The sequence below is a fragment of the Brassica oleracea genome, chromosome C2, assembly GCF_000695525.1.
Source record: "Brassica oleracea var. oleracea cultivar TO1000 chromosome C2, BOL, whole genome shotgun sequence".
Taxonomy (NCBI): Eukaryota; Viridiplantae; Streptophyta; class Magnoliopsida; order Brassicales; family Brassicaceae; genus Brassica; species Brassica oleracea.
Genome location: NC_027749.1, coordinates 27,358,969 through 27,372,022, shown reverse-complemented (window position 1 = coordinate 27,372,022; position 13,054 = coordinate 27,358,969). Strand labels below are relative to the sequence as shown.

Genomic DNA, 13,054 nt, shown 5'->3' with positions numbered 1-13,054 from the left:
AAAGGCTACAAGCTTTAGAACACTAGGAGGTGGGGGAGATAAGCCACCGAAAGGCATCGCATCATTCTTGACTAGTTGACTGTCGTTTTCGCTGCTCACCCTTGCCTTTTTTAAGGTTGACTTGTTCTTATGGGACTGTTTTTCATGTCTATCTTTGCATTGATGGATAGGTAGGTGTCTTTTAACATCAAAAGGGTTACACTGACCCAAGAGTTAGCACGTTCAGGGCTCCAAAGGCCGTTCTGGCCCACAACCAAAAACGAAAAGCTCAAAAGTCAATATTACATGTGTTGAGTTGAGGCTATTACAAAATGTTCCCTGAATTTATTACATTATGAATATGAAAACATGACTTCAAATGTATGTCTACAGATGTGATCCCAGAATGAACCATTCCAAGAAGCGTTTGTCATCTGAGAGACAATAAGGAGGGTATGCTTGATCCGAATTTCGAAGTCTGGAACCATAAAGCTTCCCAGCAGAGGGACTGTGATCGTTTGATGTTTCATGATCAATTGCGAGTATTATTACAAGAGATCTTGTTGCTTGTTCTATTTTGTAATTTTTATTTTTCTTAAGAACCAAAATAGGTAACACTCCCTCCCAAGGTAGGGGGAATCTGAAGGAAACCAAGTAGATATAAACATCGTCCGAGTCCAAAACAAGTTTAAATTAAAAGAAGCAGAAGCAGAAGAAGAAGCAGAAACAAAAACTAAAAAGATAGAGAATATTCATTAACACTGCTAGTATGTAATATGTATATTATGCTCTTTTCTTCTAACTTGACGTTGCTCCCTTTTCATCCTCTGCCTCTGGTAATTAACTTCCTACCTGGATCTGCGTTTCGGTGGCCTTTTCCTCTGTTTAACCGGTTTCTTCCCGAAAGCAGAGCAACATCCAAACGCCGACAGTCTCGGCGACGGAGGATCCACCGCCGGAGACACACTTCCCGTGTTTCTATGGTGGCGGTTTGCTCCTCCGCCGTTGGAACGACTCCTCTCGATGCCCCCTTCGGTTCTTATCGGCTCGATTCCGCCTCCGGAGGTGGGTCTGGCTGTCTGGTCCTCCTGACCTTCCTGTTCGTCAGTTTCGGCTTTGTGCTCGTTGGCCTGTTTGTTAAGCTCGGCGATGAGACGGTCGTCCCAGACTATGCCAGAGGAGCCCTGTCGGCGGAAGGAGATGTTGGATCTCTGAAGACCCGCCATGGTTGGCGGTAACTGTTCCTCCTTTTCCTCCGTCTTTCTTTGTTGTTTGAGGTTCTCTCTGTCTGTGTTTTTATTTTGGATGTTTGCTAAAAGTGGTCGATCACTGTGTTCCAGACTTGATTCATTTCTTCATATCCTTTATCCCAAATATTTAAAATAAGTTATGTCCCTTCCTACCATTTATATCTTTTAGTCGGCTAGCTGCTTCTTGAAATGACCAAATATTATCTTATCATACTTGTTACGTAGTTAAACGGGAGATAAAACTCGGTCAAAGCAACGGATGATTATGGGAGTAGATTTTGTGTGGTTAGGTGTAGAAAATTAAAATATATTTTAACGTAAAGCTTTATCCATTTATCTGCCAAATCAAAATTTCATTTGAATTGGTCATCGCATAATTTCAGCAAACATAGTCCGACATGGATTAAGTTTTTTTTTTTTTTGTAAAAAATGGATTAAGTTTTTCTTTTTTTTTTTGGTAAAATAACATGGATTAAGTTGTTCTTTGTTTCTTACAGAAATCCATCGACGCTGTGTCTGATTATGTTGAAACAACAAATACCGGTAGATGACTGATTCGTGGAGATTAAAAATCATTAATCACAGAAATTATAAAGCTGATAATATATCGTTAAGAGGTTTCAAAAAACTTAATAAAACTTTGAAGAGTGTGCATTTTTGTTATTTTTGACAATATCTTGTTGTGTGGCTTGGGTTGGACCACTCGCTCATGTACCGCTTTTTCATATGGGCAACATATTCTGTGTGGCCATATCTACTTTGTAATCACCAAGACACCTACATTTGAGCTACACCGCAGATGTACACTGCCAAAGCTTTCAAATCGCCTTTTAAATCTCGAAACAGTTATGGACAAAATATTGATTTAATTTTATGCATGCGAACAAAGTGGCTTTAATTTCTTTTATTTTAAAAGGCACCTTATCCGTAACTGAAGATTTGATGGAACACCGAATCTTGTTGAGTTTCAATAGACCATGATTAATGCAGTTTTGTAAGAGAGTGGCTTAGTGTAATTAGAAATTTTTTTTAAAAAAAATAGCTTTTAGCTGAAAGAATGTACCCTAAATATGCCTTTTATAAGACACACGTTGATAGTCTATTGGCTAGAAAAATTTGAGAGGTAAAAAAATCAGTTTTAACTCGACGAAGAAAATAGTCAGTGGCTTTCCTCGACGAAGAAAATCATCTGCTGTTGCTCAGTCGAATCAAAAGGTAAAGCTACGTTATTTTGTTTTTATGTTTGAATCCTTCAATTATGCATGTTTTAGATTGTGTTCTTTTTCGTTCAGGTCGCAAATTTTCTCAATTAATTCTGAGTTCTTCAATTGCAGATGAAATTTTCATTGAAGAAACAATCATAAATTCTCTGCAGATACAATCGATCTTTTCTGCAAACTCAAGGTTTGATTTTCCCCAGCAACATCGATCTTCTCAGTTCTTTATGCAATTTACGTTTCTGATAATGAGATGTTGATGGAGAGCTTTTGCACTGTTTTTATCTTTTCCTTTAGTGTTTGACTCAATGGATACATTTCCATTCAATCATCATCATGTCTATTAATTCATGTTCTTATTGGTTTAGTAGCTTCTCGTTAGGTGGCTTGGTGTCATGATCTAGATTGTTTAGAATCAATAACGGTTTTGATCAATTTGAGATGATTTTCTCTTGCTTAGGAAGATCTGATTTTTAATTGATAGATATTTGCATCTCGTTTGTATGAAGCATATCTCGTTTGTAGAATTCGATTCTCTTGTGTTGGTTTCTGTCTCGTACTTCTCAACTTAATATATAAGTCATGTGATTCTTTTTGATGTGTTTCTATCTTTGTGTCTTAAGATGGATGGATCATGAGACATGAGCAAGGTTCGTCAAACAAAAGGACTACAATTGCAATACAAATAAAACATTTCTCTCGGATTTGTTCAATTGATTAAAGTTTTTAAAAAGCACTGTTTATATTTGTTGGTGCTTTTTTATTGTGTTCAGATTGATGTTGATTTTGATTCTTGTCAGAAATGAATTGATTTTGATTCTGGTCTGCATTGAATCGTCGGTAATAAATGTTTTGGTTAATGTTAGATTATGGTTGTGTTAAGTAATAAATAGATGTTATGGTTAGATATACAACGATGGTGTAGTGTGATGAATGTGTTAGATATTTGTCAAGTCGATTTGGTTGGTTGTGATGAATGTCTTAGATATATGTCAAGTCAATTTGGTTGGTTCATCTTCTCTTCCATCTATTAAACACATACCTTCTTTTTTTTCTTATCATCTTTTAAACTTTGTTCTTCTCTTCCATCTACTAAACACATTCCTTCCTCTCTTTTTTATCATGTGATAAAGATTGTTCTTTTCTTTCTCTTTTTTTTTGACATATTCGGATGGATTCTAATCTATATAGACACACGTCAAATTTTGTTGAACTTCTTAATAGTCAACAAGATAATGTTTTTGGTTTTGTACAAGATAGTATCGAACTATCTTCATCACAAGTTCCTATATTTGGCAGTCAAGGTACTAAAAATTCAAACTTTTGTGCAGACACTTGTGCATAGCTTAGATAATGAAAGAAATGGATGCCAGCAGATGATGTAGTGCTCATCAATTCGTGGTTAAACACGAGCAAAGATCATGTTGTAGAGAATGAGCAAAGATCTAGTGCTTTCTGGAAAAGAATTGCCGCCTACTTTGCGGCAAGTCCAAAGGTTACATGTCGTGAACACAGAGAGCCAAGTAAATGTAAGTAACGTTGCCACAAGATCAATGACATTGTCTGCAAGTTTTGTGGATCGTATGAAGCTGTAACCAGAGAGAAAAGTAGCGGTCAAAATGAGAATGATGTTCTCAAACTAGCTCATGAAATCTTCTTCAACAACCATAATAAGAAATTTAACCTTGAATATGCTTGGAAGGAGCTGCGCAATGACCAGAAATGGTGTGACCTTTCTAAAACCGATGGAAGCTCTAAAAGGAGGAAGTGTGAGAACGGTGCACAATCATCAAGCTCTCACGCAAATGAAACCAAAGCTGCTGAAACTGATCAATGAACCAATTGTTCTCTAATGTTAAAGCAGCAAAGGGCCATGGTAAGAATGATGGCATATGGGAAGGCGCTGTCTTAGAGTATGTGGTCCATTTAACAGCAGGATTTGGCTATGAAAGAAATGTTGTTGAAGATGGGTCTACTTGACAAGCTAATAGCAAAAAAAAAAAGAACCACTATCTGAATATGAAGAGCTCTAAAGAAGAAACTCATTAATGACTTGTTGTCTAATTATTTTAAGTTTAAGTCTAAGAAGAAGATGGGTTGCATGTTTAAGTTTCTCTGTTTTAAGTGTCAAGTTCGTGTTGCTTAATATATGTGTTTGTTTGTTGTTTGTTGTATTTCAGCTCAGAAGTTATTGTTTGTTGTATTTTAAGTTTATGTTTCTTGTTTTGGTTATGTCATGGAGTTATTGTATTTCATAAGTTATTGTATTTTAAGGTCTTAAAAGAGTGAAAGACTGGAGCAGGTCTTGAAATTTTATTTTGTATTCTTGTGTCCAGGCCATTAATCACGTGTGTCGTCAGTCACATTTGTAAAATTTGTAAATTTTGTATTCTTGTAGTTGTAGTGTTGTATCACATATTGTTTTTCTTTCAATAAGTTAGACAACACAAGTTTTATAAATAATATCTCTTCCTCTTTCTCTGTTTTTCATTCTCCTTCTCATGTGTTTTCTTTTATTCACTTCTTTCATCAAAATCCAAAACAATTTCCACACATATATGACATATTTTTTCCACAACACTTTTGAGGGATCAGCTGATGAAAATTTTGATCAAACGTTTGAGAATTTGTTCATTGATTATGGTGATCAAGAAGATGAAAGGAAGCCAAGGAAAAAATAAGTTTTTATCGAAAGAACTCGTGAAGAAGGCCATATACGTTTATGAAATGATTGTTTCAGTGAAACTCCAACATATCCTGTAAATTTATTCCAACGACGATTTAAAATGAACAAGCCATTGTTCATGTATATTGTTGATCGACTCTCCAATGAAGTTCAATTCTTTCGATAAAAAAAAAAAGATGATCTTGGAAGGCTTGGTCTCTATACACTTCCAAAGTGTACAGCAGCTATTCGTGTATTGGCATATGGTACTGTGGCTGATACGGTTGACGAATATATTCGGCTCAGTGCAACTACTACTCGGTCATGTTTGGAAAATTTTGCAGAAGGGATAATATATTTGTTCGGCGATGAGTATATAAGAAGACCAACACCTGATGATCTTCAACGTCTACTTGATATTGGAGAGCATCGTAGATTTCTCGGGATGGTAGGAAGCACCTATTGTATGCATTAGGAGTGGAAGAATTTTATCCCACCATTGGAAAATGCAATATTCACGTGGTTCAGAAAAACTCACAATCGTTTTAGAGGCGGTAGCTTCATATGATTTTTCGATATGGCTTGCGATTTTTGGACTTCCAGGTATCTTAAATGATATCAACGTTCTTGATCGCTCACCTGTTTTTGATGACATGATAAAAGATTAAGCTCCTCAAGTGAATTTATTTGTCAATGGAAGAGAATATCATTTAGCTTATTATCTCACTGATGGTATTTATCTGAAATGAGTAACTTTTATTCAATCTATTTCAATTCCATAAGGGCCGAAAGCAATTTTATTTGCTCAACATCAAGAAGTTGTACGAAAAAATGTCATGCGTGCTTTTGGAGTCTTACAAGCTTGATTTGTCATTGTTAAAAATCCATCACTTTTTTGGGATAAAGTCAAAATTGGGAGGATTATGAAGGCATATATCATCTCTATAATATGATAGTAAAAGGCGAATGAGATGTATACACTCAATTTGATATTTTAGATTTTCAACAAGGAAAAGACAACAAAAATTCACATGTGTATCTCAGGTATTCTACGGATATTCCTACAAATCTCGCCAATGTGATGGGTTTTCGAAACGTGATAAACATCATCAGTCTATTTTATTGTTATAGATTATAAAGAAATAAAAAAAAGTGGCGCTAAATCTCAAAACGATCTGAACCACCCCGCCAAAAATTCCCACAACCCTTTTAAAATAAAAGAAGAGAATTATAGTAACTGATTGGATTATATTTTGTTAATTCTGGAATTGACTGACCGCCGCCGCGAGAGCTGTTCCGTTGCAGATTCATCCGGAATGATATAGTGGGTATGTCTTTGATCCATAATGCTTTTAAATCCTCTTTTTTTTTTTTGGGTTTATCCGTTTAAATCGGCGATATGACGGAACCATTTCAACCGGCTAGATTCGATTCGCACATATAAAACATATACATAAATATAAGTTTTGTAGTTCTGCGGTTTTCGTTTCTTTTTGTTGGGTTTTGTTTGAAAGCACGCCAGATGTTTGATGAATTGCCTGAATAGATGTTTGCTCTCAGAAATTAAAACACAAGGACGGATTCAACATGTACGGGAGAAAAGGGTATCAGCTGGTTAAGGATTTTGCGAGTGGAGAGAAGGGTCAGCTCAAACCTTTCAATGTAAGCCCTCCCCCATTTTCTATGCTCACCAAAATTCATCTTACTCACCCATTTTCAGTTTGATTTCAAAATATTAGCTTATCTTGTGAAATGTGAAAGCTATAGGATACAATGAATGCTAGATGAAATGTGAATTCTCTGTTTCGTTTAAGCAAAAGGGGAAAAAGTCACTACTTATTATTATTTGGTATTCTGTCAGAGCAAGCTCTTTGATGAGACAATCGAAGAATGCCGGCAGAATCAACGTCTCATCCAGTCTCTCATGAGGTATCTCCCTCTCTTTGTCCAAAAAAATGGATGCCCAACAAAGTCTTGAGGTTGATGATGTTTCCACTTACCAGGAAAATGGAACAAGAAGGGTTGGATGTTCAGAACAATAGAAACGCTGACTACTATGGAGCACTCGTTCATCACCTTTCTTTGATCCGCAACAAACGCTGCCTCATGGCCTATGTGTAAGTGATATTTCACTTGACAAGTTCCAGAGACTCTCCTCACAGTTTGTAACGAATGATATTGGTGCCGCTGTGTTCAGGCACAATAGAGCCGACATTGTGCGTGATTTGGGGTGGAGAGTAGGACTTGAACTTCTCGAACTTCCACCTGAGATCCAAGAGAAGCTCACCACACTCGAGAAGGAGTACTTCAAGAACCATTCCGCTGCTATCAAATCGTACATGGGGAAAGCAGGAATCGATTTGAATGTCGTAAGCAAGCACTCTTTCCACCCTCAAAGAATTTTGAATTTTTTTTCTTTTACTTGGTGGGCTGTACTACAACACAAGAGTAATCAATTATTCTGTTGTATTTGCTGTTTCTTGAAGGATATGGTGCCTCCAAAGGATCCGTACATTAAGGTCAGAGTTGTGGGAGATATCGACGAAGGAATTGTGATGAGTGACAAGACAACAAATTTCGCACGTCACTCTATGCATTTCCTCAAACGAACTGATGCAGAACCCTACATTGCTCGGGTCAGTTTCTTTTTCTTTATTGTTCCCTCTCTTTCCGCCTTGTGTAATGATAAGAAGGTTAAAATACTGTAAGCAATTGAAATTGGACAAAACCTTGACTATGACTACTGCTACAGATAAATCATAGCTGGCGGAGTGGTAACTAAAGGATTTGTTTTAGAAAAAAACTGGATAGAAATGCAAATAGGGAAGCGTAGGGTTTAGACTGATTTAAATAGATAAATGTGAGTGTAAGTGTACATTTTGTGATTTAGGAAGAATTGACCCTCGTCGCATTTCCCTTGAGTTTAGTAGATATTGGCAAACCATTCTATTGGGTTCTTTGGTAGTTGATTAAATGGAGTTTTGTATGCCAAGTTATAAAATAAAGAGTCCTTTTGGAGTTCTGTGAATGTAGAGAAGCTGTTTCTTGAAAAAAACTGAATTGTGAATGGTTTGGGAAAACAGGGGCAAATGGAGGAGCTGACAGGTTGAGGTTGATTGATCTAATAGAAGCTTCGGTGGTGTCACAGATTAATCACACGGTATTGGTTTGTGAACAAAAAGAGTGTAAGCTTACATAGTCTTTTTCTTATTTGTATAATTGTAAGACAGGAACAATGAAACCTCATACCCAAAAAACTCAATGTACAATTTATTTTCTCTTTCAAAGTAACTTGAGTGATGCATTATAAGGAACAAGGCATTTGCTTTGGATAGCACAAACAACTTTTTAAAAGCTTGGAGGTTTTAATAGTTTCTGTCGTTTTTGTTTGCGTTTTGTAACTTGCTTATGAGTAAACCGTGAAACTGAAAAAAATACGACAAAAATCACCGGTGACTAAACCTTCCTAGCTCAATGACTCTTGGAGGATTAACCATAAGGGTTTTGAAGTAGCAAAGGCGAATATTAACTACAAATGCAAATACAAAAACAATCATTGTACTCCCACCGTTTCGTATCACAAGTAGTTTTAGGAAAAAATTTTGTTTCAAAATGTAACTAATTTTCATATTTCTTGGTAATTTTTACATTTATTAAATACAGTATGACATACGTTACACGGAAGCTTCATCGGACGTCCGCTTCCCGCTTCGGAACCGGAATCGGAATCAGAACCTTGTGGAAGCTTACGGAACCTCGCTTCCAGAACGCTTCCAAAATATTCTTTTTAAAAACACGTTGGAAGCTTATGATTCCGTTTTGAAATCACGCTTCCGTTCTTTAAAAAAAATACAAGGTTGAATATCAATAAAAATATAATCGTAGTTATTAATTTCTGTAAAATCAAAATTTTAATAGTAATGAATAGAGAGGATATAAATATATAAATATTAAAATTAATACTATAAATTATCTTAATGTATTGAGGTTTTTACTAAACATATATCATATATTCAAATATATTGTGTCAATTATTTATGAAGCATTAACAATAATTAATATAATAATTTCTTTTAAACTTAATTTATGTCTATTTTCATAGTTTTAGTATGAAATCATTACAAAATTATTACAAATGAATAAATAATTTATTTAAATTTATAACTTATAATTTTTATTCCTAATTTTTTTAAAGAAAATCTTATATTTTAATATATATATATATATATACATATATATACATACATATGGATATACGCTTCCAATACGTACCCGCTTCCTAATTTTTCAAAAAATCTCGTTTCTGCGCTTCCATACGCTTCCGTTTCCGCGTACCCGCTTCCGTTTCCATGTAACATAGAGTATGACCAATCGAATTAAATAGACTTATTTTTTATTTGGTTAAATTATATTAATCTATTTATTATACAATATTTTTTAAAATATAATAGTTTTTTAAATTTTTGTGATTTTAGCCAAAATTATTTATATTATAAAAATGATAGATTACTATTTAACAGAAAAGACAAAGAGAAAACTTGCTTTTCTGTTGACCAAGAAAAACGTGGGGTAACATAAATAAAAACATTTCGCATTAGTCTTCAATCATTTATCTGAGTTTTCCCTCTGCTACAAAGAAGAACCCTTTAAAATATAATATCAAAATTCTATCGGGTGGGATAATACGAAGGATGGCGGTTTCGAAGAAATGGGCATCGACAATCTCCGCCGTCGCTTCATCTCTGTTTGCATTCATCATCGTCTTCCAGATTCCTCTCTTCCGGTAAACACATTTCGCCACCACCATTCCTCTCTTTTTTCTCTCTCATTTAAGGGACTCAGAAAATGGCTTTGCGGCATTAGGGTTTCTCTGTTGAACATTGTACTTTGGTGAAATCGAGGCTTGACAGAAATTAAATTTATATATAATAGGGGGGAAATGGATTAGAGCAAAACCTTGTTACAATGCACTGAGTCTTTTTTTTGTTTTGTTTCATTTTCGAATTTTGAATTTGCGCTTTGTGTTTCTGAGCGACCATCTTCTCTCTCTATCTGTGTTGGTCGGATTTGCAGAGTAGCGTGCAGGAACAAGACCTGCGAATCACCACTGGAGGTTATATCCTCTCAGTTGGTTGGAAGCGAATTCGTTCCTCCACCACTTGTCAAGACTCTCCTTTATCCTGGTGCCACTGCCATGTCCCTTCTCCGTGGCTCTCCACTCCCAAGCTACCACAACTTGTTCCACTTTTACCATTTCGACCAGCTCAGTAGACCCTCCTCCTCTCTTTCAACCGATGATATCCGCCATCTAGAGGTTTGCTTTAGACCTTTCTGTCTCCATCCAACACAATCTCATTTAGTTCATATACCAACTAATCTGCTTCTTGTTCTTGCGCAGGTGTTTGCTGGGTGCTGTTTATGTCTGCTAGGTGCTTTACTCAGCATCATCAAACCCAGAAGACTAACCTTCATTGGCACGCTCTTGATCTATTGGGGTCTTCTCAGAGACATTCTCCTATTCAACTCCTCTGCTCGTGTCTACCCAACGCTCTTTCTCGCTTCACTCTCTGCTTTCCTCTCCATACGAAGCGACGTCAGGAAGATCATCCAATGTTGTTGTTGCACTTCTAAGCCCCTTTCCAAATCTCTCTGACCCTACATGAGTAAAAACTAGACTAGTCTTCTAACTTAGAGATCCCAAAGAGGTAGAAGAAGTCACTATTATTACTTTTTTAAACATCATATCATCAGCGAAACAGTTAAACAAAACTGCTTAGAATCTTTGTTACAATCATCATATGCATATTTATATATATTTGATACAAAATATCTCTTGGGATAAAGTTAATCTTATCGGACAGAACAAACCAACAATGCTACACTTGGGGTAAACTAGCAAGAGATGCCTGATTATGATACAATTCAAAAGATAACATATGTCCAAATAGCACAACAATACACAAAGAGTAAGAAATGCATTTGATCGTATATTGATGTGTTTTGAATGAAAGCAAGGGGATGAACCTTCCCATTCCTAGAGAAGAATCAAGAAAGAACGGAGCTTTTTTTTTTTTTTGAAAAAAAAGAATGGAGCTTATTCACTAATTATTCACTAATACTCCATGATGTATAAATAAATAAGGGTAATTTTCTCAAATAACTATTTTTAAGTTTTTGTCACAAAAATAGCTCTCAAAAAAAGAAAATGACCAGAATAGTCCTTTTTATTTTGAAATTTTTAATATTTATTTTTTATTTTTTTTTAATTTGAAACTCTATCCTCAAAACTCCACTCCTTAACTCTAAAAACTAAGTTTAGATTAGTTAACCGTAAGGTAAAAATGTATTTTTACATTTTAATAAAACTTATTTTGGTCATTTTATTTATTGAGAGCTATTTTTGTGATAAAAACTTAAAAAATGTTATTCTAACAAATTTCTCAATAAATAAATAGGATGCAAGGAAGAAGATTAAATCTTAGAACCTCATGGTTGTAAGCTGCTCGTTCCTCGTAGAGCATTCGTTACAGATCTTTACAGGTGAACTGAGCTGAAGAAGTGATGAAGTAGGCAAAACATAGAAGCGGGACTTCGTTTTCTAACGTACGTACCCCCACACCACTGCATGTAAAAAAAGGCTTAAAGCTTAAGGCCTTAGTTCATTTGTATCTCTGGAAGACGCATCCAGATGGTCCATCTAGATGTCTTATCCAGATGCTTTATCTGGGTGTTGTTTGTTTCTTCATTTCGTCCATGTATCCAGATGAATAATTTGAATGCAGCTAAGTTTGTTTGCTTTTAATTTCTTAACTTGCATCTGCATCCAGGTGAACTTGTTAATAAAATGACTAAAATATCCTTTTTTTCTATGTTTCGGCGGAAAATAGCATTTTTACGGTTTTGGCGGAAAATATTTTTGCGGGTTTTGAGGAAAAATGTGCTTTTGACGAAAAATGTGCATTTTTGTGGTTTTAGCGGAAAATACGTTTTCTATGGGTTTGACGGAAAATACGTTTTTGCGGTTTTGGCGGGAAAAGTACGTTTTGCGGGTTTGGCGGAAAATGTGTTTTTGACGAAAAAGTGTGTTTTGCGGGTTTGACGGGAAATTTTTTTTTTTCGCGATTTTGGCGGGAAAAATGCATTTTTGCGGTATTGGCGGGAAATGTGCATTTTTGCATTTTGACGGGAAAAATACATTTTTGTGTTTTTGGCGAATTTTTTTTTTTTTTGCTGTTTCGACGGGAAAATACGTTTTTCCAATTTTGGAGGGAAAATGCGTTTTTCAGGTTTTGGCGGAAAAATACGTTTTTCCAGTTTCGGCGGGAAAATAAGTTTTTCCAGTTTCGGCGGGAAAATATGTTTTCCCATTTTGGCGGGAAAATGCGTTTTTCGGGTTTTGGCGGGAAAATGCGTTTTCCGGTTTTGGCGGGAAAATGCATTTTTCAGTTTTGGCGGGAATATACGTTTTTTTGGGTTTTGGTGGGAAAATGTGTTTTTCGGTTTTGGCAAAAAAATGTGTGTTTCCGGTTTTGGCCGAAAAGTGTGGTTTTAGTGGTTTGGCCGAAAAGTGTGTTTTTATGGAAATGTGTGTTTTTATGGAAATATGTGTTTTACGTTTTTTGAGAAAAACGCATTTTGCGGTTTTGGCGGGGAAGTGTGTTTTTCAGTTTTTGCGGGAAAATGTATTTTTCGGTTCTGGCGGAAAAATGTATTTGCAAAAAAATAGAATTTACGGTTTGAAAATAATATTTTGATTTTAAAAAATCATTTTTGTCATTTATCATTTTGGACTGAACTAGATGCATCTGCATCCGGATGCACCATCAAGACTCACCTTCATTTGGGCGAGAATTTGAGATGAGTTTTTAAAAATTCCGCTAGGTGATCCATCTGAATGTAACATTAAAATGCACAAAACGAACATCGATTTGCATCTTCACCCA

General features: G+C 35.6%; 3 protein-coding genes and 1 long non-coding RNA gene across 5 annotated transcripts; 3 read left to right on the top strand and 1 right to left on the bottom strand.

Moving 5' to 3' along the window:
- Positions 1 to 587: 587 nt before the first annotated feature.
- LOC106322884 (uncharacterized protein At1g15400) lies at positions 588 to 1,398 on the bottom strand. The gene has a single exon (XM_013761033.1). It carries the CDS (start codon positions 1,203 to 1,205, stop codon positions 828 to 830), a length of 378 nt encoding a protein of 125 aa, XP_013616487.1. The 5' UTR covers positions 1,206 to 1,398; the 3' UTR covers positions 588 to 827.
- An 889-nt stretch (positions 1,399 to 2,287) lies between these two features.
- On the top strand, positions 2,288 to 4,107 carry LOC106326590. The gene is made up of 3 exons (XR_001267279.1): positions 2,288 to 2,444; positions 2,564 to 2,633; positions 3,778 to 4,107. It is a non-coding gene; the product is annotated as an uncharacterized LOC106326590 (long non-coding RNA).
- A 2,168-nt stretch (positions 4,108 to 6,275) lies between these two features.
- LOC106325347 (probable DNA replication complex GINS protein PSF1) lies at positions 6,276 to 8,442 on the top strand. 2 transcript variants are annotated; one of them, XM_013763393.1, is made up of 7 exons: positions 6,276 to 6,439; positions 6,672 to 6,773; positions 6,973 to 7,040; positions 7,115 to 7,228; positions 7,309 to 7,480; positions 7,598 to 7,747; positions 8,195 to 8,442. In XM_013763393.1, the coding sequence occupies exons 2-7, from the start codon at positions 6,699 to 6,701 to the stop codon at positions 8,219 to 8,221; spliced, it is 606 nt and encodes a 201-aa protein (XP_013618847.1). In that variant the 5' UTR covers positions 6,276 to 6,439; positions 6,672 to 6,698; the 3' UTR covers positions 8,222 to 8,442. The 2 variants fall into 2 exon arrangements, with proteins under 2 accessions (XP_013618847.1, XP_013618846.1); XM_013763392.1 differs by having other exon boundaries at positions 6,658 to 6,773.
- Positions 8,443 to 9,743: 1,301 nt separating this feature from the next.
- LOC106326212 lies at positions 9,744 to 10,900 on the top strand. Its single transcript, XM_013764231.1, has 3 exons — positions 9,744 to 9,894; positions 10,185 to 10,425; positions 10,510 to 10,900. Exons 1-3 carry the CDS (start codon positions 9,803 to 9,805, stop codon positions 10,762 to 10,764), a joined length of 588 nt encoding a protein of 195 aa, XP_013619685.1. The 5' UTR covers positions 9,744 to 9,802; the 3' UTR covers positions 10,765 to 10,900.
- The last annotated feature ends 2,154 nt before the right edge of the window (positions 10,901 to 13,054 follow it).